General features: G+C 65.8%; 2 protein-coding genes across 5 annotated transcripts in view; one reads left to right on the top strand and one right to left on the bottom strand.

Moving 5' to 3' along the window:
* Nucleotides 1-1,283: 1,283 nt before the first annotated feature.
* Nucleotides 1,284-9,332, top strand: CIB1 (calcium and integrin binding 1). Its single transcript, XM_073304661.1, has 8 exons — nt 1,284-1,427; nt 3,872-3,905; nt 4,662-4,786; nt 5,469-5,606; nt 6,054-6,207; nt 6,577-6,695; nt 6,808-6,896; nt 7,978-9,332. Exons 1-8 carry the CDS (start codon nt 1,377-1,379, stop codon nt 7,997-7,999), a joined length of 732 nt encoding a protein of 243 aa, XP_073160762.1. The 5' UTR covers nt 1,284-1,376; the 3' UTR covers nt 8,000-9,332.
* A 2,501-nt stretch (nt 9,333-11,833) lies between these two features.
* Nucleotides 11,834-20,515, bottom strand: part of SEMA4B (semaphorin 4B) — a 44,304-nt gene continuing 35,622 nt past the window's right edge. For 3 of the 4 annotated variants that reach the window (XM_073304591.1, XM_073304590.1, XM_073304588.1), the window contains 12 exons: nt 20,139-20,201; nt 19,216-19,314; nt 18,567-18,663; nt 18,016-18,132; nt 17,468-17,625; nt 16,967-17,148; nt 15,911-16,061; nt 15,331-15,541; nt 15,121-15,236; nt 14,123-14,295; nt 13,789-13,883; nt 11,834-13,380 (listed from right to left, as the gene is read on the bottom strand). In XM_073304591.1, coding sequence (XP_073160692.1) covers nt 12,596-13,380; nt 13,789-13,883; nt 14,123-14,295; nt 15,121-15,236; nt 15,331-15,541; nt 15,911-16,061; nt 16,967-17,148; nt 17,468-17,625; nt 18,016-18,132; nt 18,567-18,663; nt 19,216-19,314; nt 20,139-20,201 — 2,247 coding nt within the window. In that variant the 3' untranslated portion in view covers nt 11,834-12,595. The remainder of the gene's footprint in view (nt 13,381-13,788; nt 13,884-14,122; nt 14,296-15,120; nt 15,237-15,330; nt 15,542-15,910; nt 16,062-16,966; nt 17,149-17,467; nt 17,626-18,015; nt 18,133-18,566; nt 18,664-19,215; nt 19,315-20,138; nt 20,202-20,515) is intronic. The other variant, XM_073304589.1, reaches the window with a different exon arrangement.

The following is a 20,515-nucleotide window of genomic DNA, read 5'->3' as shown; positions in this document are numbered from 1 at the left end:
GCTCTGGGGGTGGTGTCACGGAGTCCCCGGGCGATGCTCTGGAACGGCTCCCCATGAAGCCAGTCAGGACTCTGGGGAAGTCTCCTCTCGGGGAGCAGCCTGTCTGCAGGACACACAGCTCACCCGACTTCCCCCTTACTGGGTCTGACCCCGGAGCCTCCAGCCTCCTCTGCCCCTCCGTGCACTTCCCACAGCCAGTCCGCCCAGGCGGAGTCCTGGGGGGGCCAGAGGGTCCTGCCCCCAACTCCGCAGTCAGACGTGACTCTCAGCCAGCCAGTAACACAGAAGGTTTATTAGACGACAGGAACATGGTCTAACACAGAACTTGTAGGTGCAGAGAACAGGACCCCTCAGCGGGGTCCATTTTGGGGGGCAGTGAGCCAGACAACCCCGTCTGCCCTTCACTCCATATCCCCCTCCAGCCCCTCCTCCTCTGGGCTTTGGCCCTGTCCCGGGCCAGGAGGGCACCTGATTCCTTTGTTCTCCAGCCCTTAGCTCTCACCTTGCAGGGGGGAAGGGCCAGGCCATCAGTTGCCAGGAAACAGGGTGTCGGCCATTCTCTGTGTCCAGATCCCTGCACACACCTGCCCTCTAGAGCTCTGCAATGATCATACACCCTTACCCCACCCCCTAGATACTTAAGAACTGCCTAGGGGAAACTGAGCACCCCCACACTATTCAGAGGAAACATTAAGAACAGTCCCATTTTGTCACAGGGGGACACGCAGCTCCCAGCATGCTCTGCTCTGGGGGGACATGCAGCTCTCAGCATGCCACGCTCTGGGTGGGGGGGGGACACACAGCTCCCAGGCATGCTCTGTGCTGGGGGGGGACACACAGCTCCCGGCATGCCCTGCTCTGGGGGGGGACGACACACAGCTCCCGGCATGCCCTGCTCTGGGGGGGACGACACACAGCTCCCACCATGCCCCGCTCTGGGGGACAACAACACACAGCTCCCAGCATGCCCCGCTCTGGGGGGGACGACGACACACAGCTCCCAGCATGCCCCGCTCTGGCGGGGGACACGACACACAGCTCCCGGCATGCCTGCTCTGGGGGGGGACGACACACAGCTCCCGGCATGCCCCGCTCTGGGGGACACAGCTCCCGGCATGCCCCGCGCTGGGGGGGGAATGAAACACAGCTCCCGGCATGCCCCGCGCTGGGGGGGGGGAATGACACACAGCTCCCAGCATGCCCCGCTCTGGGGGGAATGACACACAGCTCCCAGCATGCCCCGCGCCGGGAGGCGGCGGCCCGTGGGGGGCGTTGCCATGGGGCGGTGTCCTGGAGACGGAGACTTGCGGCGGGGCGGCCGGAAGCGGAGGGGCGAAGGGCCCGGCCGGAGTCGCGGAAGTTGGTCCGGGGCCGCCATGGGGGGCTCGGCCAGTCAGCTGCCGCGGGACCTGCTGGACGAGTACCAGGTACCCCCGGGCCGGGCCCTTCCCCCCCCAACCCGAGCGCGCCCCCCCCCCGGGCCGGGCCCCTCCCCCCAACCCGAGCGCGCCCCCCCCCCGGGCCGGGCCCTTCCCCCCCCAACCCGAGCGCGCCCCCCCCCCCGGGCCGGGCCCCTCCCCCCACCCCCTCCCTCGGCCGGGCCGGGCCCCTCCCCCCCAACCCGAGCGCGCCCCCCCCCCAGGCCGGGCCCCTCCCCCCAACCCGAGCGCGCCCCCCCCCCGGCCGGGCCGGGCCCCTCCCCCACCCCCTCCCTCGGCCGGGCCGAGCCCTTCCCCCCCCAACCCGAGCGCGCCCCCCCCCCCGGCCGGGCCCCTCCCCCCACCCCCTCCCTCGGCCGGGCCGGGCCCCTCCCCCCCAACCCGAGCGCGCCCCCCCCCCCGGCCGGGCCCCTCCCCCACCCCCTCCCTCGGCCGGGCCGGGCCCCTCCCCCCCAACCCGAGCGCGCCCCCACAACCCTCTGGGGCCGGGCCCCTCCCCCCCAACCCGAGCGCGCCCCCCCCCGGGCCGGGCCCCTCCCCCCACCCCCCCCCCCGGCCGGGCCGGGCCCTTCCCCCCCCAACCCGAGCGCGCCCCCCCCCCGGCCGGGCCGGGCCCCTCCCCCCCAACCCGAGCGCGCCCCCCCCCGGCCGGGCCCCTCCCCGGCCGGGCCGGGCCCCTCCCCCCACCCCCTCCCCCGGCCGGGCCGGGCCCCTCCCCCCACCCCCTCCCCCGGCCGGCCGGGCCCCTCCCCCCACCCCCCTCCCCCGGCCGGGCCGGGGCCCCTCCCCCCACCCCCCTCCCTCGGCCGGGCCGGGCCCCTCCCCCCCCAACCCGAGCGCGCCCCCCCCAACCCTCCGGGCCGGGCCCCTCCCCCCCAACCCGAGCGCGCCCCCCCCGGGCCAGGCCCCTCCCCCCACCCCCTCCCTTGGGCCGGGCCGGGCCCTTCCCCCCCCAACCCGAGCGCACCCCCCCCAACCCTCCGGCCGGGCCCTTCCCCCCCAACCCGAGCGCGCCTCCCCCCCCCGGGCCGGGCCCCTCCCCCCCCACCCCCTCCCTCGGCCAGGCCGGGCCCCTCACCCCCAACCCGAGCGCGCCCCCCCAACCCTCTGGGCCGGGCCCCACCCCCTCCCTCGGCCGGGCCGGGCCCCACCCCCTCCCTCGGCCGGGCCGGGCCCTTCCCCCCCCCCCCAACCCGAGCGCGCCCCCCCCGGCCGGGCCGGGCCCTTCCCCCCCCCCCAACCCGAGCGCGCCCCCCCCGGCCGGGCCGGGCCCTTCCCCCCCCCCCAACCCGAGCGCGCCCCCCCCGGCCGGGCCGGGCCCTTCCCCCCCCCCAACCCGAGCGGCGCCCCCCCCGGCCGGGCCGGGCCCTTCCCCCCCCCCCAACCCGAGCGCGCCCCCCCCGGCCGGGCCGGGCCCTTCCCCCCCCCCCAACCCGAGCGCGCCCCCCCCGGCCGGGCCGGGCCCTTCCCCCCCCCCCAACCCGAGCGCGCCCCCCCCGGCCGGGCCGGGCCCTTCCCCCCCCCCAACCCGAGCGCGCCCCCCCCGGCCGGGCCGGTCCCTTCCCCCCCCCCCAACCCGAGCGCGCCCCCCCGGCCGGGCCGGGCCCTTCCCCCCCCCCCCAACCCGAGCGCGCCCCCCCCGGCCGGGCCGGGCCCTTCCCCCCCCCCCCAACCCGAGCGCGCCCCCCCCGGCCGGGCCGGGCCCTTCCCCCCCCCCCCAACCCGAGCGCGCCCCCCCCGGCCGGGCCGGGCCCTTCCCCCCCCCCAACCCGAGCGCGCCCCCCCCGGCCGGGCCGGGCCCTTCCCCCACCCACCCGAGCGCTGCCCCCCCAACCCTCGGGGCCGAGCGCGCCCCCCCCCCGGCCGGGCCCTTCCCCCCACCCCCTCCCTCGGCCGGGCCGGGCCCTTCCCCCCCAACCCTCGGGGCTGGGCCCCTCCCCCCCAACCCGAGCGCGGCCCCCCCCCGGGCCGGGCCCCTCCCCCCACCCCCTCCCTCGGCCGGGCCAGGCCCCTCCCCCCCCAACCCGAGCGCGCCGCCCCCCCACCGGCCGGGCCGGGCCCTTCCCCCCCTCGAGCGCCCCCACCCACCCGAGCGTGCCTCCCCCTCCATCCGGCCTGGCTCCCCCCAGCCTGGGCTCCCCCTGCGCTTCCCCAGCAGCACCGCGGGCCCTGCTCGCTCTGCTGCCTCCTCCGCCCAGGGGCGCCTGGCCTGGCCCTCCTTGCTGCTGAGCTCAGCAGCTCTGGACCCCCCCAGTAGGGCTCTGGGACCCCCCCAGTAGGGCTCTGGGACCCCCCAGTAGGGCTCTGGGACCCCCCCAGTAGGGCTCTGGGCCGAGCTGCCTGCGACCCCCAGGCTGGTGCCGAGAGCCCCCCCTCAGCTGAGGTGCCCTGGCAGACGTGCAGGGTTAACTTTCCTCTTTTCTCTTTCCCAGGAGCTGACCTTTCTGACCAAGCAGGAGATCTGCTGTAAGCACCCCTCGGGCTGACTTTCCTTCCCGCCCCACAGACCGCTCAGAGGCTAGTGCTGAGCTGTGGGCCAGGTCTATACACGAGGAGGCAGGCCAGATGCTGGCCCTTGGGGTAGCAGCCCCCAGCCCACGTGGGGAGGGGGAGAGTAATTGCAGGCAGAAGGTGCCAGAGCTCAGTGGGGAGGGGTCTGCGTGGAGCTGGACCCAGACGTGAGGTTGTTGCTCCTGGGCAGTGAGGGGCAGCAGCAGAGGCCTCCAAGAGCAGCCGGGCTCTCGGGCTGAGCACAGGCTAGATGGTCTCTGCTAGGTGACCTGTAGGGCCTGCCTGGCGGACAGTGGGAAGGTTAGACAAGAAACAGTTTCTGATTCAAACAATGCTGCCCTGCTGCTTCCCAGTATGGGGGCTGCTGCTCCTGGGAGCCCTGGTGTTCATACGGCCCTAGAGTCAGAGTGGCCTGAACCTGCTTGTATGCTGATCCGCCCTGCTGCGCCCTGAGTGCAAGAGCCGGTGCAGGGGCACTTTATTCCTTTGCTCCAAGTTGCTGGGGTGTTGGCAGCTGTTGCATTGCACCCTGAAGTAGGTAGAGGTGGATATGGAAGCATGGCCTAGGGGTCAAGCATCCCAGCCCCTGGCGCTTGCAAAGCGGGAGGGGAGTGTGGTGCAGCAGTGGGCAGTGGCCAGGTAGCGCTTCCCTTCTGACCGGGAGCCTCTTCCTGCTCTTGCTCCCCGTCTCGGTATGTTTCCTGGCACAAGGGCACTTTGAACCTAGCCCTCTGTGCACTGGACTTTGCTTCAGGGTGTGGTGGCTTCTTGGTGTTTCTAGCCTGCTGCTCTCTGTGGCGTCTGGCTTTACTGGCTGCGCTGATGGGCCGCTTGAGGTGAAGCAGGAAAAATAAGATCTCCGGGCTGGGCCGTGTGTCAGCGTCTGCCCTACTGATACTATGATGCTGTAGCTGCGAATGTCCATGGGCTCTGCCCAGGGCCTTGTCTAATGCAGCTTTGCTGCGTGTGAAGCTGTTGGCATAAACTCAGCCTAGTCTGGTTGCCAGTGGCGCCCTGGCTGAGAGCGAGTCCTGCAATGTGGGCCAGGCCCAGACCGTTGGTCCTGCACGGGAGTCCTGTGTGGTGACATCTCTGCTGCGTCCCTTCCTGGCACCCACCCAGCCCTGTAACCTCTGCAGCTGCCTCAGACCTGAGAGTGGGAGAGCACGGCAGCCTGGCATAGGCTAGAGTCTGAGTGCCCCGCTGTGAAAGGACAGGAGTGGGGCAGGGGGTCACAGTGGGGTGTGTCTCGGAGCTGGCACAGGTGGAAGTGTGGATATTGCGGTGCCTGTAGAGGATAGAGAAGAGAGCTGGCCTGCCGGGGACTGATCAGCTAACACTGTTCCTCCTCCCTCACCCCTTGTTTGCGTCAGGGTGTTGTTTCTGGTGTAGCATGGGGAGCGTGCTCAGGGCTGGGGAATAGTCACCCGCTCCAGGCAGCTCTGGGGAAGAATTACCCCTCCACCCTGGCAGGGCTCCCAGCTGAGCTCAGCAGCCTCTGACCCAGACTGTTAGCAGCTCTGCCATGCTCTAATTGTTCTTGTCTCCCAAAGTGCCCACAAGAGATTCAGTGAGCTGCTGCCAAAGGAGGAGAGGGAGAGTATCCTGCTGAAAAGAGTCCCCAAGAGCAAGATCCTCACACTGCCTGAACTGAGGGTATGGTGCACACCCCCTGCTGCTTGGCCTCCCCCCGCTGCTTGGCCTCCCCCCACCCTGCCCTAGGAGGAACGAGGTCAGACCCTCTGATCTCTTGGTTCTGGGCCAAGACTTCGGTCCTGCCTGGGGGGCAGCTGCCATTTGTTTTGGGCGTGCTCTGCAATCAGGGAGGCGGTTCCAGTCACGGTGAGTTTGCTCCACTTCCCATTCCCTGCTGAGCTGCCAAGGCTGGGGGAAGAGGTGTCCTCAGCATGGTGCCAGCTTCTCAGGCCACCTGACGGCGGGGGGCTAACCAGGAGCAAATGGAGTTGCACAGGAAGTTCTAAGGGTCTCCACCCAGCCAGGGATTTTAAGACTGGAAGGGACCATTGTGATCATCTGCCTGCCCTGCCCCTACTGGGAAGCCCTGGTGCCTCACTCCAGTGTTGACTCCACATGTGTTGACAGGCAAACCCGTTCCAGGACCGGATCTGCCGGGTCTTCTCCACTGCAGAGGATGGGGATGGCAGCATGTCCTTCGAAGACTTCCTTGACCTGCTGAGCGTCTTCAGTGACTCAGCCACAGTGGAGATCAAATCCCACTATGCCTTCCGCATCTTCGGTAGAGATCAGCCAGGCCCCGGGGTGACTGCTCTGCTTCACCACCCCGGCTGTGCAGAGGGGGGCTTGGGGTGGCTGCCGCTCCCAGGGGTTGCTCTCATGGAGGGGGTCACTTCAGGAACCTGCTGTCCATGGATGACTTTGCCCAGCTGCAGTCTGAGGTGCTTGGAGCAGGTTGTGGTGTTAGCCAGTCCTACCCCAGCTCCAATGGGGAGGCTGCGAGGCCCCCAGGGCAAGCCTGAGGCCCAGCCAAGAACCCTTCTCTGGGAAACTCCTGCTTGGGAATCTCCTGTGTCGCTAGGCCATTGTCACGGAAACAGGATCTCATGGGCAAATGTCTCTGATGATAACCTGGACGTTTCCCCCAAAGATTTTGATGACGATGGGATCCTGGACAGGAAGGACCTGGAGAAGCTGGTGAACTGCCTGACAGGGGAAGGAGATGAGACTAGGCTGAGTGAGTCAGAGATGGATCAGCTCATCCAGAACGTGAGTGCAACAAGCCTGGCATCTGTGGGGCTTGGCCTGAGGGCTCGCTGGACCTGCTGTGTGGGGCTGCTCACGCAGGCTTTGAGGGCTGGTGTTTCCCTTTCCCTGACAGATCCTGGAGGAGTCCGATATTGACAAGGATGGGACCATTAACCTCTCTGAGTTCCAGCATGTCATTTCTCGTTCACCGGACTTTGCCAGGTACCCGTGTCTCTGCTGCCTGCTGCAGTGTCTGACTGGAGAAAATCCAGCACTTGCTAGGCAGAGAAAGCTAGCCAGTGGGTAGAAGGGGGGGTTGCTTAACTCTCTGTGCGGAGTGGGCACAGATCTCTCAGCTGGTAGCAGGGCTAAAAGCGCAGACATGGACTTTTTACAGCAGCTCCTCGCTAGAACAGTGAAGAAACCTTTGCCCATCTCTAGCCCCGTCCACTGAGGCCTCGCAATGCACGGGGGACGCTTCCTAAAGTACCAAAGTCCTGGTTCAATGGGGCTGTGGCTCCTGACCCCTTCCTAGCAAGCTGTATCGTGGCAGCGCCCAGATGAGCCACTCATTTGTCTGGTCTCCAGCCCCTTCTACCGGGTGCTGTATGTAAGTGGAGAGCCAGTACCTGCCCCGAAGAGCTTGCAGACAGAACGCAGCTGGTGGAGCGGGAGGAAGGGCTCTTATCTCCATGCTGCCGGTGGGGCAGGGAGTGGGTGGGGCAGGGAGTGACTCGCCAGAGTCACACAGGGAGGCTGTAGCAGAGCTGGGAGTAGAATCCATGGCTCCAGATCCCAGGCCAGTCTCATTACCACCGGCCTGTCCTTCCTGCTTCACAACCAGAATGAGCACCGCCCGGCCACGGCAGGGCCTTCTCTTTTCACGGGGGGACGGAGGCACGGGATTTGCTTGTCCACAGTCACACCATGGCAGCAGGAGAACCCAGCTCTCCCATCTTCTAGTCCTGAGCCTCACGCACCAGACTGCCCTCCTGCCCCCCTTCCAGGGCTCATGCACCCCCTTCCTTGGCCACTTGACTCCTCTAGCTTGTTTCTTTGCTAGCTTGATGGGGGCTGTCTGACCATGCTCAGGATATCCAGGGTGCACCCCCCTCAAGCCATTGGCAGGAGATGTCCAGAATCCTCTTTTAAATACCAGCTGCATTCTGCTTGGGTCTGCCATGTCCCCTTTGAGCTCAATGGTGCATACAGCCCTTCCCCTGCCACCGGGAGACGGTGCCCTCAGCGAGTAGCTCCCCTGTGGCTTAGCATGTGAGAATGGGCTGGTCACTGTCTCTTTCAGTTCCTTCAAGATCGTGCTGTGATGGCGCCATGTCCCTTCCAACGGAGGTGTCCTGTGGCTGGCTGTGCCCATGGTCTGTCCCTTCCTAGCCTGCTGCGTGGCTCTGCACCATCTCTGTACAGTGTCTGGATCCTTCCCCCTCTGGCAAACAGATGCAATAATATTGGTGACTCCAGTACTGTGCTAGGAGTCCGGTGTCTTGGAGCACTCCTTCCATAGTGCCTTATGCAGGGCTCCACGGGACAAGGCCTCTCTTGCCCAGTGTGCTGTGCCTTCTGTGCTCTTCTTGGCCTGCAGGGGTAGGGTCACAGGGTCCTTAATGCAGCTGCCTTGTGCTTCAAACAAACTCCTGGCCCATGGAGGCTACAGGTCCCAGCCTGTCAAGCCATACCTGGATCAGAGCAGAGGCTGCTGGGATCAACATGGCACAAAGCATGCTGGGATTTTTGGTCTCCATGGGCTATATTTTCATGGGCTTACTCCTATGCAAACCAGGTGCAGTCCTCTGGGCCTACCCTGGACATCCTGAGCTGGAGAGGGGAACTCCTGCTAGGGGCCTGTGATAATCCAGGGCTCACCCTCCTGAGCCTCTCTTTGTGCCTTCCACTAGCAAACTGGCAGCTAGGACTCCAGCAAGGAGTCCTTTTGGATGCAGCGGGCCTGGCTGGCTCCCTGAGGCTGCCTCACATGGGCCAGGGGTCTGGCAAAGGAATGTAGCACAAGGGGCTTGTTTTACTATGCAATAATGTAACTGGCACCTTAAAACGCTGCAGTGCCGCAGCTTTGCCCACTTCCCAGCTCCCTCCTGCGGGACCATGCACAGCTTTCTGCTCAGCCAGAGTCGGGGGGGGGGGGGCGCCTGGCAGGGCCTGGCACGGGCCACAGCAGTCACAGGGCTGACAGGACCACAGCTGAGAACTGACTTGTAAAGCTTCCACCTGTGCCACTCCCAGTCTGCCCTGCCCTGGGAGTCAGTGTGTCTGCTAGTGCCTACCTCCCTTCCTGAAGCAGCAGCTGATTCCTGTTGTCAGGCACCCTGGCCCTGGGTCCTTGCCCGGCTACTCAGGTGACGCAGGCCTGGGGAAGGCCATGGCTGTCAGGCAGGACGCTCCACTCTGTGGTCCCACCCTCTGGCTGCTACCTGATGCGGTGTTAGTGCCTAGCGGGGGAGCAGACTCAGGGTGTCTGTCTGTCTCTCTACCCTGTCTTACACGTGGTAAAGCAGCTGGCTGCCCCGTGCCGCTCTGCTGGGCGCTCCCCCACCATGGGGAGAGAGCCTGCAGTACTCTGCACTGGGCAGGGAGCTGCTCAGCCACGTAGGGAGAATGAATAAAGAGCTGGAGTCCTTACCCTTGGGCCTGTCTCCTGTGTGTGTGTGTGGGGGGGGGAGACGGGTGGGGTCGGTTTCCCCACCCCCAGGACGAGGAGCCCCTGAGCCATGCTCTGGGCAGCCTGCAGCAAGCTGCCATCACCTGGACTACTGGAGGCTGCAGGCTGCCTCCTGGGCTGGATGTGGCCGGCCAGATGGGACAGAGGCTAGTCTCTCCTGCCCCATCACTGGCACTCCTTGCTCCTTAGGGTTAATGGGCCCTGAGTCCTCTCCCTCCCCCTCCATTCACTGTTCCTATTACAGGATTCAGAGGAGCAGCTGTTAGTCTGTATCTGCAAAAAGAAAAGGAGTCCTTATGGCACCTTAGAGACTTTAACAAATTTATTTGAGCATAAGCTTTCATGAGCTACAGCTCACTTCATCGGATGCTGTAGCTCACGAAAGCTTGTGCTCAAATAAATGTTAGTCTCTAAGGTGCCACAAGTCCTCTTGTTCCTATTACGTCTCCCTCCCACTCTAGTGAAGAGGAGTGCAGCATGGGCATATCCTAGGGGCTGCAGGGCCCATCCCTTGATGAGACTGGGGGCCTGCCTATTCCTAGCAGAGCGATGGACTCCTGCCCCCAATGCTCTGGGTGGGGGAAGCTGTGCGCGGCTTGGGGGTTTCCTGGCAGCGCTAAAGGAGTTTGTTTCCAGTCTGAGTCCAGGGACTGAGCTGCCTGGAGCAGCGAGAGCCTCGTGCCTGTCATGGGGTGGGGGGAATTATGCAGTGGACACCTCACCTGTCAGTACTGCCAAACTCCAGGGAGGCCTCTCCCAGAGCCAGCAGCCAGCCGCTCTCACACTTGGGTCTGCAGAAAGGTGAGTATTAGAGATGGGCTTTCCCCTAGGGCCTAATGGCACCATAACCTGCCTCACTAACCCCAGGGGCACGGTATTGCACACGGTCTGGCCTGTGGCTAGACTTCTGCCCTGTGTGTGGCCTGTGCAAACATGCCCCAGGGATGGGACACATAACTAACAGACTGGTCCACTTAAAACTGTCCAGTAACACTGCAGCAAGAACCATGCACTCCCAGGGCTGAGAGGGGTTTTTAGAAGGGTCAATGACCGTGTGGTAGCACCTGGCAGTTGGTCTCGCACCTGGCTGAGGCCACTAGATCTACTGAACTGTAAGGGCTCAACAAGAGGGAGCAAAGGTGGAAATTCAAGTCTCTCCCTCTCTTCCCTGCATAGTGGTGCAGCCGAGCAGCTGGAGAGCTTGCTACGGGTGGGGGTCAAAGGCCCAAATGCTGCTTCCCCACATAGAAAAGCACCCTGCCACGAAGCTGAGCTCTGGGGCCTGGCATTAGGGGGCAGCGCCCAGGCCAACCAAATGGGGGCATTTGGCTGAAAGAAGGTTTGAAACAGAATGTACAGGCTTTTTGTTACCACGGCCTTATAGGTCAGCCAAGGCTGGCTGGCCTCCTGGGGCCAGGGGCCCGTACGTGAGCCCTACTGTCTCACAAGACCTCATTTAAAATCAGCTCCTGCCCTGATCACCGAGAGCCGCACGCCTGGGCACAGCCCCCCACATGCTGGCTTGGCACAGGAGCACTTGCAGCTTGGGAGGAGCAGGTTCTCAGCTCCGCCTGGGAGCCCCTGAGCACAGACAACTCCCTGGGAGGGAGGCGGTTCTCTCTGTGGACTAGCTGCTGGGGAGAAGAGACCACCTCTGCCAGTGTGTTTCCCAGCTGTTTGCTGAGAGCCGAGCACTGGTTAGACTCAGGAACACCACCTGCGGTTCCAGGTTCAGGACAAGAGTGGTCGAGCGGCTACACACCCTTCTGCCCCATCCCCCTCCACACCCTGGTGGTTCCTGTCGCTCCCAGCTTGCCCCAGTCCTCACCCCTGTGGGTCAAGCCCTTCTGCTCGCTGCCAGGAGCACAGCAGACTATCTCTCTGCTCTCCGGTCTGAAGGCCAGCACCCGAGAGGAGCACTGGCAGAGAAAGTCCCTCCACCCTGGGCTGGGGCCCGCTCAGTCGCGCTGTGGGGCTGGCCTGCAGTAGGAGCCGTGGGGGGCCAGAGTACACTCCCTGCACACCAATTTTCAGAGAATGGAGCTGCCAAGCTCTCATCAGGCTACTGAACAGGGCCCTGCTAAGAATGTTCCAGCCTTACACCCTGGCCAAGTTTTCGTGGGAACAGTAAAAGGCAGCTGGCAGCAGCAGGGGGACCCCCTCCCGCAATTCCCCTCCACTTCACAGCCTGCAAGCTTCAGTGCTGCTCAATGAAGTGGTTACAAGAAATGTTACCATGGATTGGCCCTGGTCTCTCAAAGGGCTGAATCTTCCCCAAAGTGTTCAGGCCGAGGCAGCCCTCCAGCATGGGGCATTTCAGCCTGAGCGGTTATAACCTGGCAGTGTTACAATTCACTGAGCAGGGGTTTCTGCTGGGAAGCGCTGAGCAACTCTGGCTGCAGGTGTCTCTCGCAGGCCCATCTCTGCTCGCAGCCCCGTCACGCCCCAGGGACAGCGCACTCACCGAGACCACACGGGGACTTTATATAAAAAAGACAGACAACAACAACTCATTTCTGTGCAAGAACCTCCGCGAACGCCGTGAGCCGGTATGGTGACAGCACTCCTACAACGGTGCCAGGGAGCTGTGGCTTGGACGCTCAGTTCACATTGTCACATTGTAAAAACAACCCAAAGCCCGAACGCACAGAACATGCCCCAGACCCAGCTCCCGGCAGGCGCCAGGTGAATGTCTGCACAGGGCTCAGGACGTCACAGCAGGATGGGGAACGAGGGGGATGAGACACAGACGAACTCTCCTGCCTGGCCACAGAATGGGCTCCACACGCAGGCAGCAGCAGGTCCCTGTCGCTTGCTCACACGTGTCAGCGTTAGACATGCCCCACGTGGCCAGGTCCGCCCCACTGAGGCGCGCAGGTCCCCACTGCACCTCTCCCAGCACCAGAGCTCCTGGGCCTTCCTGGAACGCCCTGCTCCTGCACCAGGCAACGGCCCCTGGCTGCCAGAGCTGTCCCACGGGTGGCAGGGCTGGGGCAAGGGCTGCCAGGGAGCGTGCGTGCCTCCCAGATACACGGAGGGGCTCTGCCGCCCCGAGAAGCCCGCTGGAGAACGTGCTACATTGTGCTGGGCAGTTTGCAGGTCACTGTTACAGCCGGGGTCGGTGGCTGCAGGGTGAGGTGGGGCAACCCTGATGGCACAGGTCTCTGGGAAGGCTCAGCGCAGCCTGGGCTGGTGCGGCTCACGGGCTCAGCTCATGCCCCCAGCCTGGTCACACCACAGAGTCCCGAATTTCAGAGCCCAGCCGCACCCGGGGTCTCTGGCAGGCTGGAGAGACCTCCACAAAGCTCTCGCGGACGCTGAGAGGCCTCTTCTCGGAGTGGGAGAAGGCTGAGCTGGCGCCCGGGGGCACGTGCGGGGGGGTGCTGATGTAGCTGTCGGTCAGGGCCTGGTAGCCCTTGTGGTCGGGTGCCGTGCTGGGCAGGCTGCTGCCGTTGAGGGGCAGGCTCTCGACGGGCAGCCCCACCTTCCGGTGGCCCCCGCTGGGGCACTCGCCCGGCTTGAGGAAGGCCTTCATGCTGTCCCGGTGCCGGCAGAGCACCAAGAGAGCCAGCAGCAGCAGCGTGGCCCCGAACAGCGCGCACATGACCAGGAACTCGGGCCAGTAGCTCCTGCCGTCCTGCCGGGAGGAGACGCCGCCCACGGCAGAGGTGCTGCGGGAGGTGCTGATGGTCTCCATGGCGTCCTGGCCAGGCAGGCGCCTGCCCGCAGCGTCCGGGGGCCCGTGCAGCGCCGGAGACAGCTCCTCCACACCCACGCAGTAGCTCGCCATCAGCTTCTGGAAGCCCTCCTCCAGCGACCAGCACTCGTAGGTGCCCAGCCGCTCCAGGCTGCCCACCAGGATGAGGGCTCCATCCGGCAGCACCAGGTAGGAGGAGTTGATCTGGGTCCCATTGTGCACCCACAGCCGCGAGGCCAAGTTGGACAGAAGCCGGCACGGCAGGGGCCTGACCGCGTTGGGCAGGAGCCGGATCTGCTGACACTGCGGTCCCTCTGCTGCGGAGTACGCCACACAGGCGGGTCAGGAACCGCTCCAGCCAGCCGCCCTCCCACTGCCCACACCAGGCCCGGGCCACCCCTGGGCTGTGGCAATGGCCGAATCTCACATGTGATGGGGGGGGCTCTCCTGGCTCCCCGGGGAATGGGGGTGGCCATTGGGGACCCAGCTCTGGGTTGCGGCAGGGTCCACGTGCACGCGAGGGGTGTGTTCTCACTCTGGGAGCGGGGCAGCAGCCATGTGCTCCGAGAGCACCCCCAGCTGGCCTGGCCAGGCCTGGCACTGACGTCACCCACCCTTCGCAGGGAAATGGCAGCTAGAATGGACAAATGGGGTCCCAGAGCCCCCCGCCCCACAGCAGGCTTGCATACCCCACCCCAGCGGGTCCTGCCCCAAGGGCTCCTTACCTGGGGATCGGAGAAGGGGGGGGATGGGCAGGGACACGTTGGCTGCTTGGCAGAGCCTCTCTGTGTCAGCGTCTTCAATATCCTGGGCCCAGGGTCTGCAGGGAGAGACTCGCAGTCAGCACGGCCTGTGCAGGGAGGGGGCGAGGAGCAGGGCAGAGGAGGCAGGGCCAAGCTGCGGGGGAGGGCAGAGCTGAGAGGGGCGAAGGTGCGGGCGGCTGGGCTGAGAGTGGCTGGGCTGACGGGTGACCGAGCGGGGCTAGCGGCTGGGGCGGGGCAGCCGAGCGGGGCTAGCGGCTGGGGCGGGGCTGGCCGAGCCCAGGAGTCCGGCACTTACCGGGGGTGCAGCGACAGCTGCAGGTGGTACTGGGCGACGCTGCGGCACGCGTCCCCGCTCCAGGCGCAGTAGGGGTCCCGGGACAGGACGCATTCCCCACAGCTCCTGTACAGGCTGCAGTTGGAGACGGGCACCTGGGCCACGGCGGAGTAAGAGGCAGCATAAAGCAGGCCCTGTGCAGGAGAGAGCAGAGTGAGCCAGCTCCATGCCGAGGGCGTGTGCCTGAGCGTGCGTGTGTCACCGAGGAGGCGTCACCGGATGGGATCTATGTGGCAGGTGTCATTCACAAAACCCACGTTTACCCGTCGTCTGTGTCTGAGATCCCCGCCCCGTTGGCAGGCAGGAAAAGGCTAAGTGGGCTCTGCTGACTGGCGTTTCCCCTGCAGGGTATGGGGCGGAGCAATGCTCTGGGGAGAGAGGCTCTAGGGTACATGCTGAGCAGGCCAGAGGAGTCCTGGAGCAGCCCAGCGGGGCCAGAAGGGCTGAGCCGAGCCACGCTCTGGTTGTGAGTTTCTGTTGCTAAAGCCAAAGCGGGAGGACAGAGTTTGCCTGAGTTCCTGATGCTGGGCAGTACCTGCAGAGCAGACCCTGTCACCTGGCTCCCCCCAGGGGACGGGGGCATTGGTTTTCCCTGACGAGCCTGTTTCAGTGCAGGAAACCCTACCAAGGGAGGGAGGAAGCCAGAGCTAGCCATGGTGGGAGCCATTCGGCAATGAGGAGAAGTGAGCTCAGGCTTGGCCCTGGCTCCTCAGTTTGCCCCAAAGGCTGACCGAGAGCACTTGGCCCCTCTGGGTGTGCCCAGCCTAAGGGCAGCAGGAACAGGGAGGATGGCTGGGCACAGCGCCATGCAGAAGGCAGCTCCAAGGCTGTGTATGGGAGCGGCTCCTGCTCCCCCATCCCGCTCGCCCTGAGGCACATGCCTCCAGCCCCCTGCCGTTGCCTGCTGAGGGAGGGCAGGGTGAGGATGCAGGAGTTTCCCATCATGCTCGCTGCCTTGCCTGGCTCTGGTCCAGCAGCAGCTTGTGGACGGGGTGGCCGGCGTGGAAAAGGCGGATCTCCTCGATGATGTGCACTTTCTGGTTCACGCTCACGGCCTTGTGCAGTCGCCCGTCGTCTGCAACGCACAAAGCGGGGGGCACTGAGTCGAGCCAGCCAGGCTGGGAACACCCTGCCTGGCTGGCCCCCACCAGCTCCCCAGGGAGACCCACCTGTGCCCAGGAAGAGGACGTCGTAGGTGTGGTGCAGGCCCCGCACGCGCTGCACGCAGATCTGCTGGTAGTGCACACGGCCCTGCAGCAGGAGCGGCTGGCTCCGGATGGCGCCGTCCATCAGGAAATGGTCCTTGATGAAATTCAGTACGCGGTCCGGCATCTGGAGAGACGAGTTGATTTTCATGTGCCGCGTGTGGCTGGTGATGCACTGGCGGGGCGGAGAGGAAGAGAGCTAGACACACGGACAGCACAGCCCTGCAGCACCGGGACAGACCCACGGCCTGCAGTCCCAGGGCACAGCCAGCTGGCTGGCGGCATTCGTGAGGGCCGGCGCACACACAGGGGCTGAGTGCTGGTGCCTTTCACACCAGCCTCTCCTGGCCCCCCGGAGCTGCAGCAGCCCCTGCTAACAACCTGGGAAGGAGCTCAAGGAAGATGCCCAGGGGCTGGGAGGCGCTGGAAGGCGGCAGTATGGATTGGCTCAGGCTGTGCTGGTGTGACCAGGCTGGAGAGTCCAGTGCCCCGAGGAGCAGGCAGGTTTGGGGCAAGTCCTGCCTGCTGGGAGAGGGGGACATACCGCTCCGGGCCGGGGCTCTGGCGGATGGCTGGTGTCCGTGTACCATTGCTGCGTCTCACGGTTCACCTCCTTGTAGAGTCCACCGAAGGCCTTCTGCACATCGCGCATGGCAAAGGCACATACGGCCGAGCTGCCCGGGCCCCCTTTGTTCCTGGCACCAGAGGGGAAATCAGCAGCTAAAAAGGGTCCTGGAACCACCCATAGACACCCGGCCCCTGCATAGCCCCAGCAGACAGCTCAGCCCCTGCCGGGTGGGCTGGGCACAGTCCACCTGACACACAGCTCCCCACAGCACCTGGACCAGGCAAACAGCTGGGACACGCAACGGGAGGGGAAGAGCTGTCAGCAGCTGCAGCCAGCGCCCCCTAGCGGGAAAAGGCCTCGTGCCCCATTTCCCACCCCTCTGAGCCAGCCAGTCCCCCACCCTGGGCCCATATCAGAGACAGCACGCCCAGCGGGGAAAGGCCCCATGTCCCATTCCCCGCCCCCCTGAGCCAGCCAGTCCCTGCCCTGGGGCCAGATCAGAGACAGCGCCCCCAGCGGGGAAAGGCCCCGTGCCCCGTGCCCCATTCCCCACCCCCCTGAGCCAGCCAGTCCCCCACCCTGGGCCCATATCAGAGACAGCACCCCCAGCGGGGAAAGGCCCCGTGCCCCACTCCCCACCCCCCTGAGCCAGCCAGTCCCTGCCCTGGGGCCAGATCAGAGACAGCGCCCCCAGCAGGGAAAGGCCCCATGCCCCGTGCCCCATTCCCCACCCCCCTGAGCCAGCCAGTCCCCCACCCTGGGCCCATATCAGAGACAGCACCCCCAGCGGGGAAAGGCCCCGTGCCCCGTGCCCCATTCCCTGCCCCTCTGAGCCAGCCAGTCCCCAACCCTGGGGCCAGATCAGGGACAGCGCCCCCTAGTGGGGAAAGGCCCCATGTCCCATTCCCCGCTCCCCTCTGCTAACCCAGAATAACCCCTTTGCTGGGAGTGCCCCAGGGAGATGCCCTGGTCTGGGTCCGAGCGGCTCTAGCTGGAGCCAGCTGCAGGACCCTGTGCCTCGCCCGCGCTCACCACTGGGAGGTGAAGACGCCATAGAAGACCGTGTCCCTCCAGCGCTGCTCATCCGGCGTGAGCACGAACATGTCCTGCAGCACGTTGAAGGGGAACCCGTCGTCGGGCCGCGAGCACAGGAGCTGGGCCTTGAGGAACGTGGTCCACCTCCGCTGCAGCACCCGCTCCCCACCCAGGTCCCCCTGCCAAGGAGAGAGTGGGCGTCACCCTGCGCTGCCCGGCCCCCCAGTGCTGCAGGGAGGGGCGGTTGCATCGGAAGAGCGGAGCCTGGAGAAGCAGGCAAGCTGTGTGGGCGGCAGGCGGTGCTGCAGGCCCAGTCACACGCACGCTGGGTGGGGCCAGCAGTGACACGCACAGCCTCCCCTTGCACAGGTGTGACTACACGCATCAGTTTGCACGTGACAAACCCCCACCATGCACCCTCCCTGGCATGCGCGCCACGGCCGCCCTTCCCAGCAGGTACGCGCGACCCCCGCCCCCCGAGGACACTATGCGGCTCACCTTGCACACGCGGGCAATCCGCGACACGATGGTGTTCTCGAAGAAGTCAAACTCCTTGCCAGTCTCGCTGAAGAAGAAGTACACCTTGTCATCGTCCCCCTCAGAGTTGCCAGGCGGCAGGCTCTCCCGCAGGTAGGCTGAGCCTACGAAGGCTGGGTCTGCATCCCAAATACAGAGCCCTCAGTGCCAGCCCCCCGGGATCCCAAAGCATCCCGGAGTCTGGGCAATTGGTTGCTGCGGCTGAGACGCAGCCTCCTCTGGGGAGGAGCGTGGCAGCGACGGCAAGGAATGAAACCGAGCTTGCCTTGGGGGGCTCCCAGGCAAGCAGTGACCCAGGCCAGCCCTGCTTCGCCTAGGAGAGGGGACAGGAGGGCAGCCCAAGGTGAGAGGCAAAGTCTGACCGGGACCAGCAGCCTAAGCCCATCCCGCCCCTGCCAGGCCTGGCTGACACCTCCTCGTGCTCCTGGAGCTTGTCTGGGCTGCCTGTTGCTCGCCCCTGACCGGGTGGGCCTGGGATCAGGCCCCGCCCTGCCCCAGCAGCCCCGCACCGTGCAGCCAGTGGAGGGAGTTCTCGGTCTTGAGGGAGATGCGGCTCTCCTGGCTCCGGTAGATGGTCGGCTCCTTGCCCTGGAAGTCGCTGACGGTCCCAGCGTAGAGCTCACCATCTGCCGGGGAAAGACAGACCCACGGGCATAAGGAGGGACCAGTTCCTCCCTCCCCACTGCTGGCACTGGGTCCAGAGGAGATCCAGCTGCCATCTCCCCTCATTCGGGGCAGCTGCGCCAGGTGGGTGCTCCTGTGTGGGCCGGCTTTGTGCCAGGTCTATCCCACAGCTGCCGTCCAGCCAAAGGTGCGTATCGATCTGGCCAGGAGGGGACAGAGAGCAGCATCAGCCAGGAGCCTAGGCACCTCCTATGGCCCGGCCTGGCAGCTGTGGGAGTGGGCACCATGCGTCCCTCCGCCAGGGGGCCAGCATCACCCCACTGGCTCCATCTCCATCTTAGCTGGCTGTTCCTCACCCACGGGCTGGACCACGGGGTGCACAGCCGTTCCCCCCACCCCTATCCCCACCCCAGGGGAGGTACCAGCCCCTCCTTACCGACCATGATGGCCGTGGATTTGTATTCAGGGTCGAAGGGGCAGCGGCCTTTCCCATCCTCCAGCAGCTCCCTCGCCTGGCTGAAGTTCTGCACGTTCTGCAGAGGAGACGATGCTCTGAGCGGGAAGAGTCAGGCAGGGGCGTGGGGAGGGCAGGAGCCAGGGGAAGGGAGGTGGGGTGTCTCCTGCCCTTTCCTTATGCCCCCAGGGTATGTCACTGGCCAAGTTACTGAGTCCGTCCAAGTCCCTCCGGCTGCCCCATCACACCCCAGGGCCCTCACCACAGCCCTGCCAGGCTCAGAGCTGGGCCTGGAGTCCCGCCAAGGAGAACTGGGTGCAGGAGGGATGCTGGGGAGGGATCGGCTCTGGGGCCCACATGCTGACCCCTAACTCTGCTCCTGGCCTGAGGCTGGCTCAGCTCTTCTCTCGGGCAGCAGAGCGTCGCCCGGCACGGGGCGGGAGGGGGAATAGGGAGCACTGTCCCTGGAGAGACAGGGACTTGTGCTGCCTCACAGCCCAGTCACGGGTGCAGGGAGAGCCCCGCAAGCCAGTGCTCCCTGGGGCGGAGTGGGGCAGCGGAGCTGGGGCGGGGCCGGGCAGAGCTTGCACGGAGAGGCCCCGCGGGGCAGGGCGCCCTCCGCAGCACTCACGAGGTAGGTGCACACGGGGCTGAAGGCGCCGGTCCCGCAGGCGTATAGGTGGGTGCTGTTCAGCTGCAGCAGGATCTTGATGTAGTTGTGACAGTCCCTCTGCAGGGAAGGCGAGAGGCACCTGCTCAGTCTGCCCTGCCCCGGGGCTCGCTCCTCCCCAGACACAGCCCCCGCAGGCCCCGCCAGCCCACAGGAGTCAGCCTCCGCAGCCCTGCTGCACCCGGCTTCCAGGCCCCGCAGGGAAGAGCAGCCCCGGCTCCCCGGGAGCCCAGCGGGATCTAGGGACGCGGACGGAGCGGCTAGGGCCGGATGAGCACCGGCCCCCATGGGACAGGCCAGGAGCCCGGGCCTCAGTTTCACCTCTTCCCCAAGAGACAGCACCGCCAGCAGCACAGCGCCCCCTAGTGCCACCCTGGGGCAACGGGGCCAGCACTGGCTGTCAGGGGAGAGCGCCCCCTACTGCCCCCACCTGCACCACAGAGTCCCTAGCACCACCCTCGGGCAATGGGCAAACACTGCCTGGAGAGCGCCCCCTGCTGTCCCCACCCCCACCCCACAGCACAGCACCCCCTAGCGCTGCCCTGGGACCAACACTGACAGACAGCCCCCGCTGAGCTTCTGCCCCACAGCACTGGACCTGTGGATCCGTAACAGGACCTCTGCCCCACAGCACCCCTAGGGGCCGGCATCCAGACAGCGCTATGACAAGGGCTGGCTGCAGGCCCCATTCTGGCTTTCATTGCCCCACTGAGCACGTTCAGTTCAAGGCCTCTCCCCAGCAATGGGCCCGTCTCCCCAGTCCTGGGGCTGCTGTCCCATCCCCATGGTCTCTTGGCACAGGCAGGCTGGCAGTGCGCTGTTCCCCAGAGGGCTCAGGCCGGGGAGCTGGGGGGCAGTGCACTGATGGCCTGGGCAGCACTCACCTGGGGGTCCTTGCCCTTGAATGCACACTGCTTCTTCCTCTCCTTGTCCGCGCTCCAGGGCAGCTGTGGGCGAGGGGGATGGTTATCAGGAGAGCCCTCCCTGGTAGTGCCCCCCGCTAGCAGCCGGCATGGCCCTTCCCCTGGCCACAGGCCCACAGCTGCCGCGGGGCATCCCACTGCCGGCCACGCTGGAAAACGCTGACTGGCCATGGGAGCAGCTGCCACCCCTGAGGCTCCGAGCCCAGAAGCGACAAGGAAACACCCCGTTCCGCCCAGGCCCGGTGAGCCAGCAGGGCGTGGGGTGCGTGAAAGCCAGCACCCTGCTCCTCCGAGAGGGCCTGGCTTTGTGCTGAATTTATCAGCCCCAGCTTGCTGTC

Source organism: Lepidochelys kempii, chromosome 10 (genome assembly GCF_965140265.1).
Source record: "Lepidochelys kempii isolate rLepKem1 chromosome 10, rLepKem1.hap2, whole genome shotgun sequence".
Lineage (NCBI taxonomy): Eukaryota > Metazoa > Chordata > Testudines > Cheloniidae > Lepidochelys > Lepidochelys kempii.
This window is presented reverse-complemented; position numbering and strand designations above follow the sequence as displayed.

Excerpts from the sequence above, each read along its gene's own strand:
- CIB1 (XM_073304661.1), top strand. The coding sequence starts at position 1,377 with ATGGGGGGCTCGGCCAGTCAGCTGCCGCGGGACCTGCTGGACGAGTAC. Across the intron at positions 1,428-3,871 it reads ACCTGCTGGACGAGTACCAG|GAGCTGACCTTTCTGACCAA; the intron begins GTACCCCCGGGC and ends TCTCTTTCCCAG. Across the intron at positions 3,906-4,661 it reads GACCAAGCAGGAGATCTGCT|GGCACTTTGAACCTAGCCCT; the intron begins GTAAGCACCCCT and ends TCCTGGCACAAG.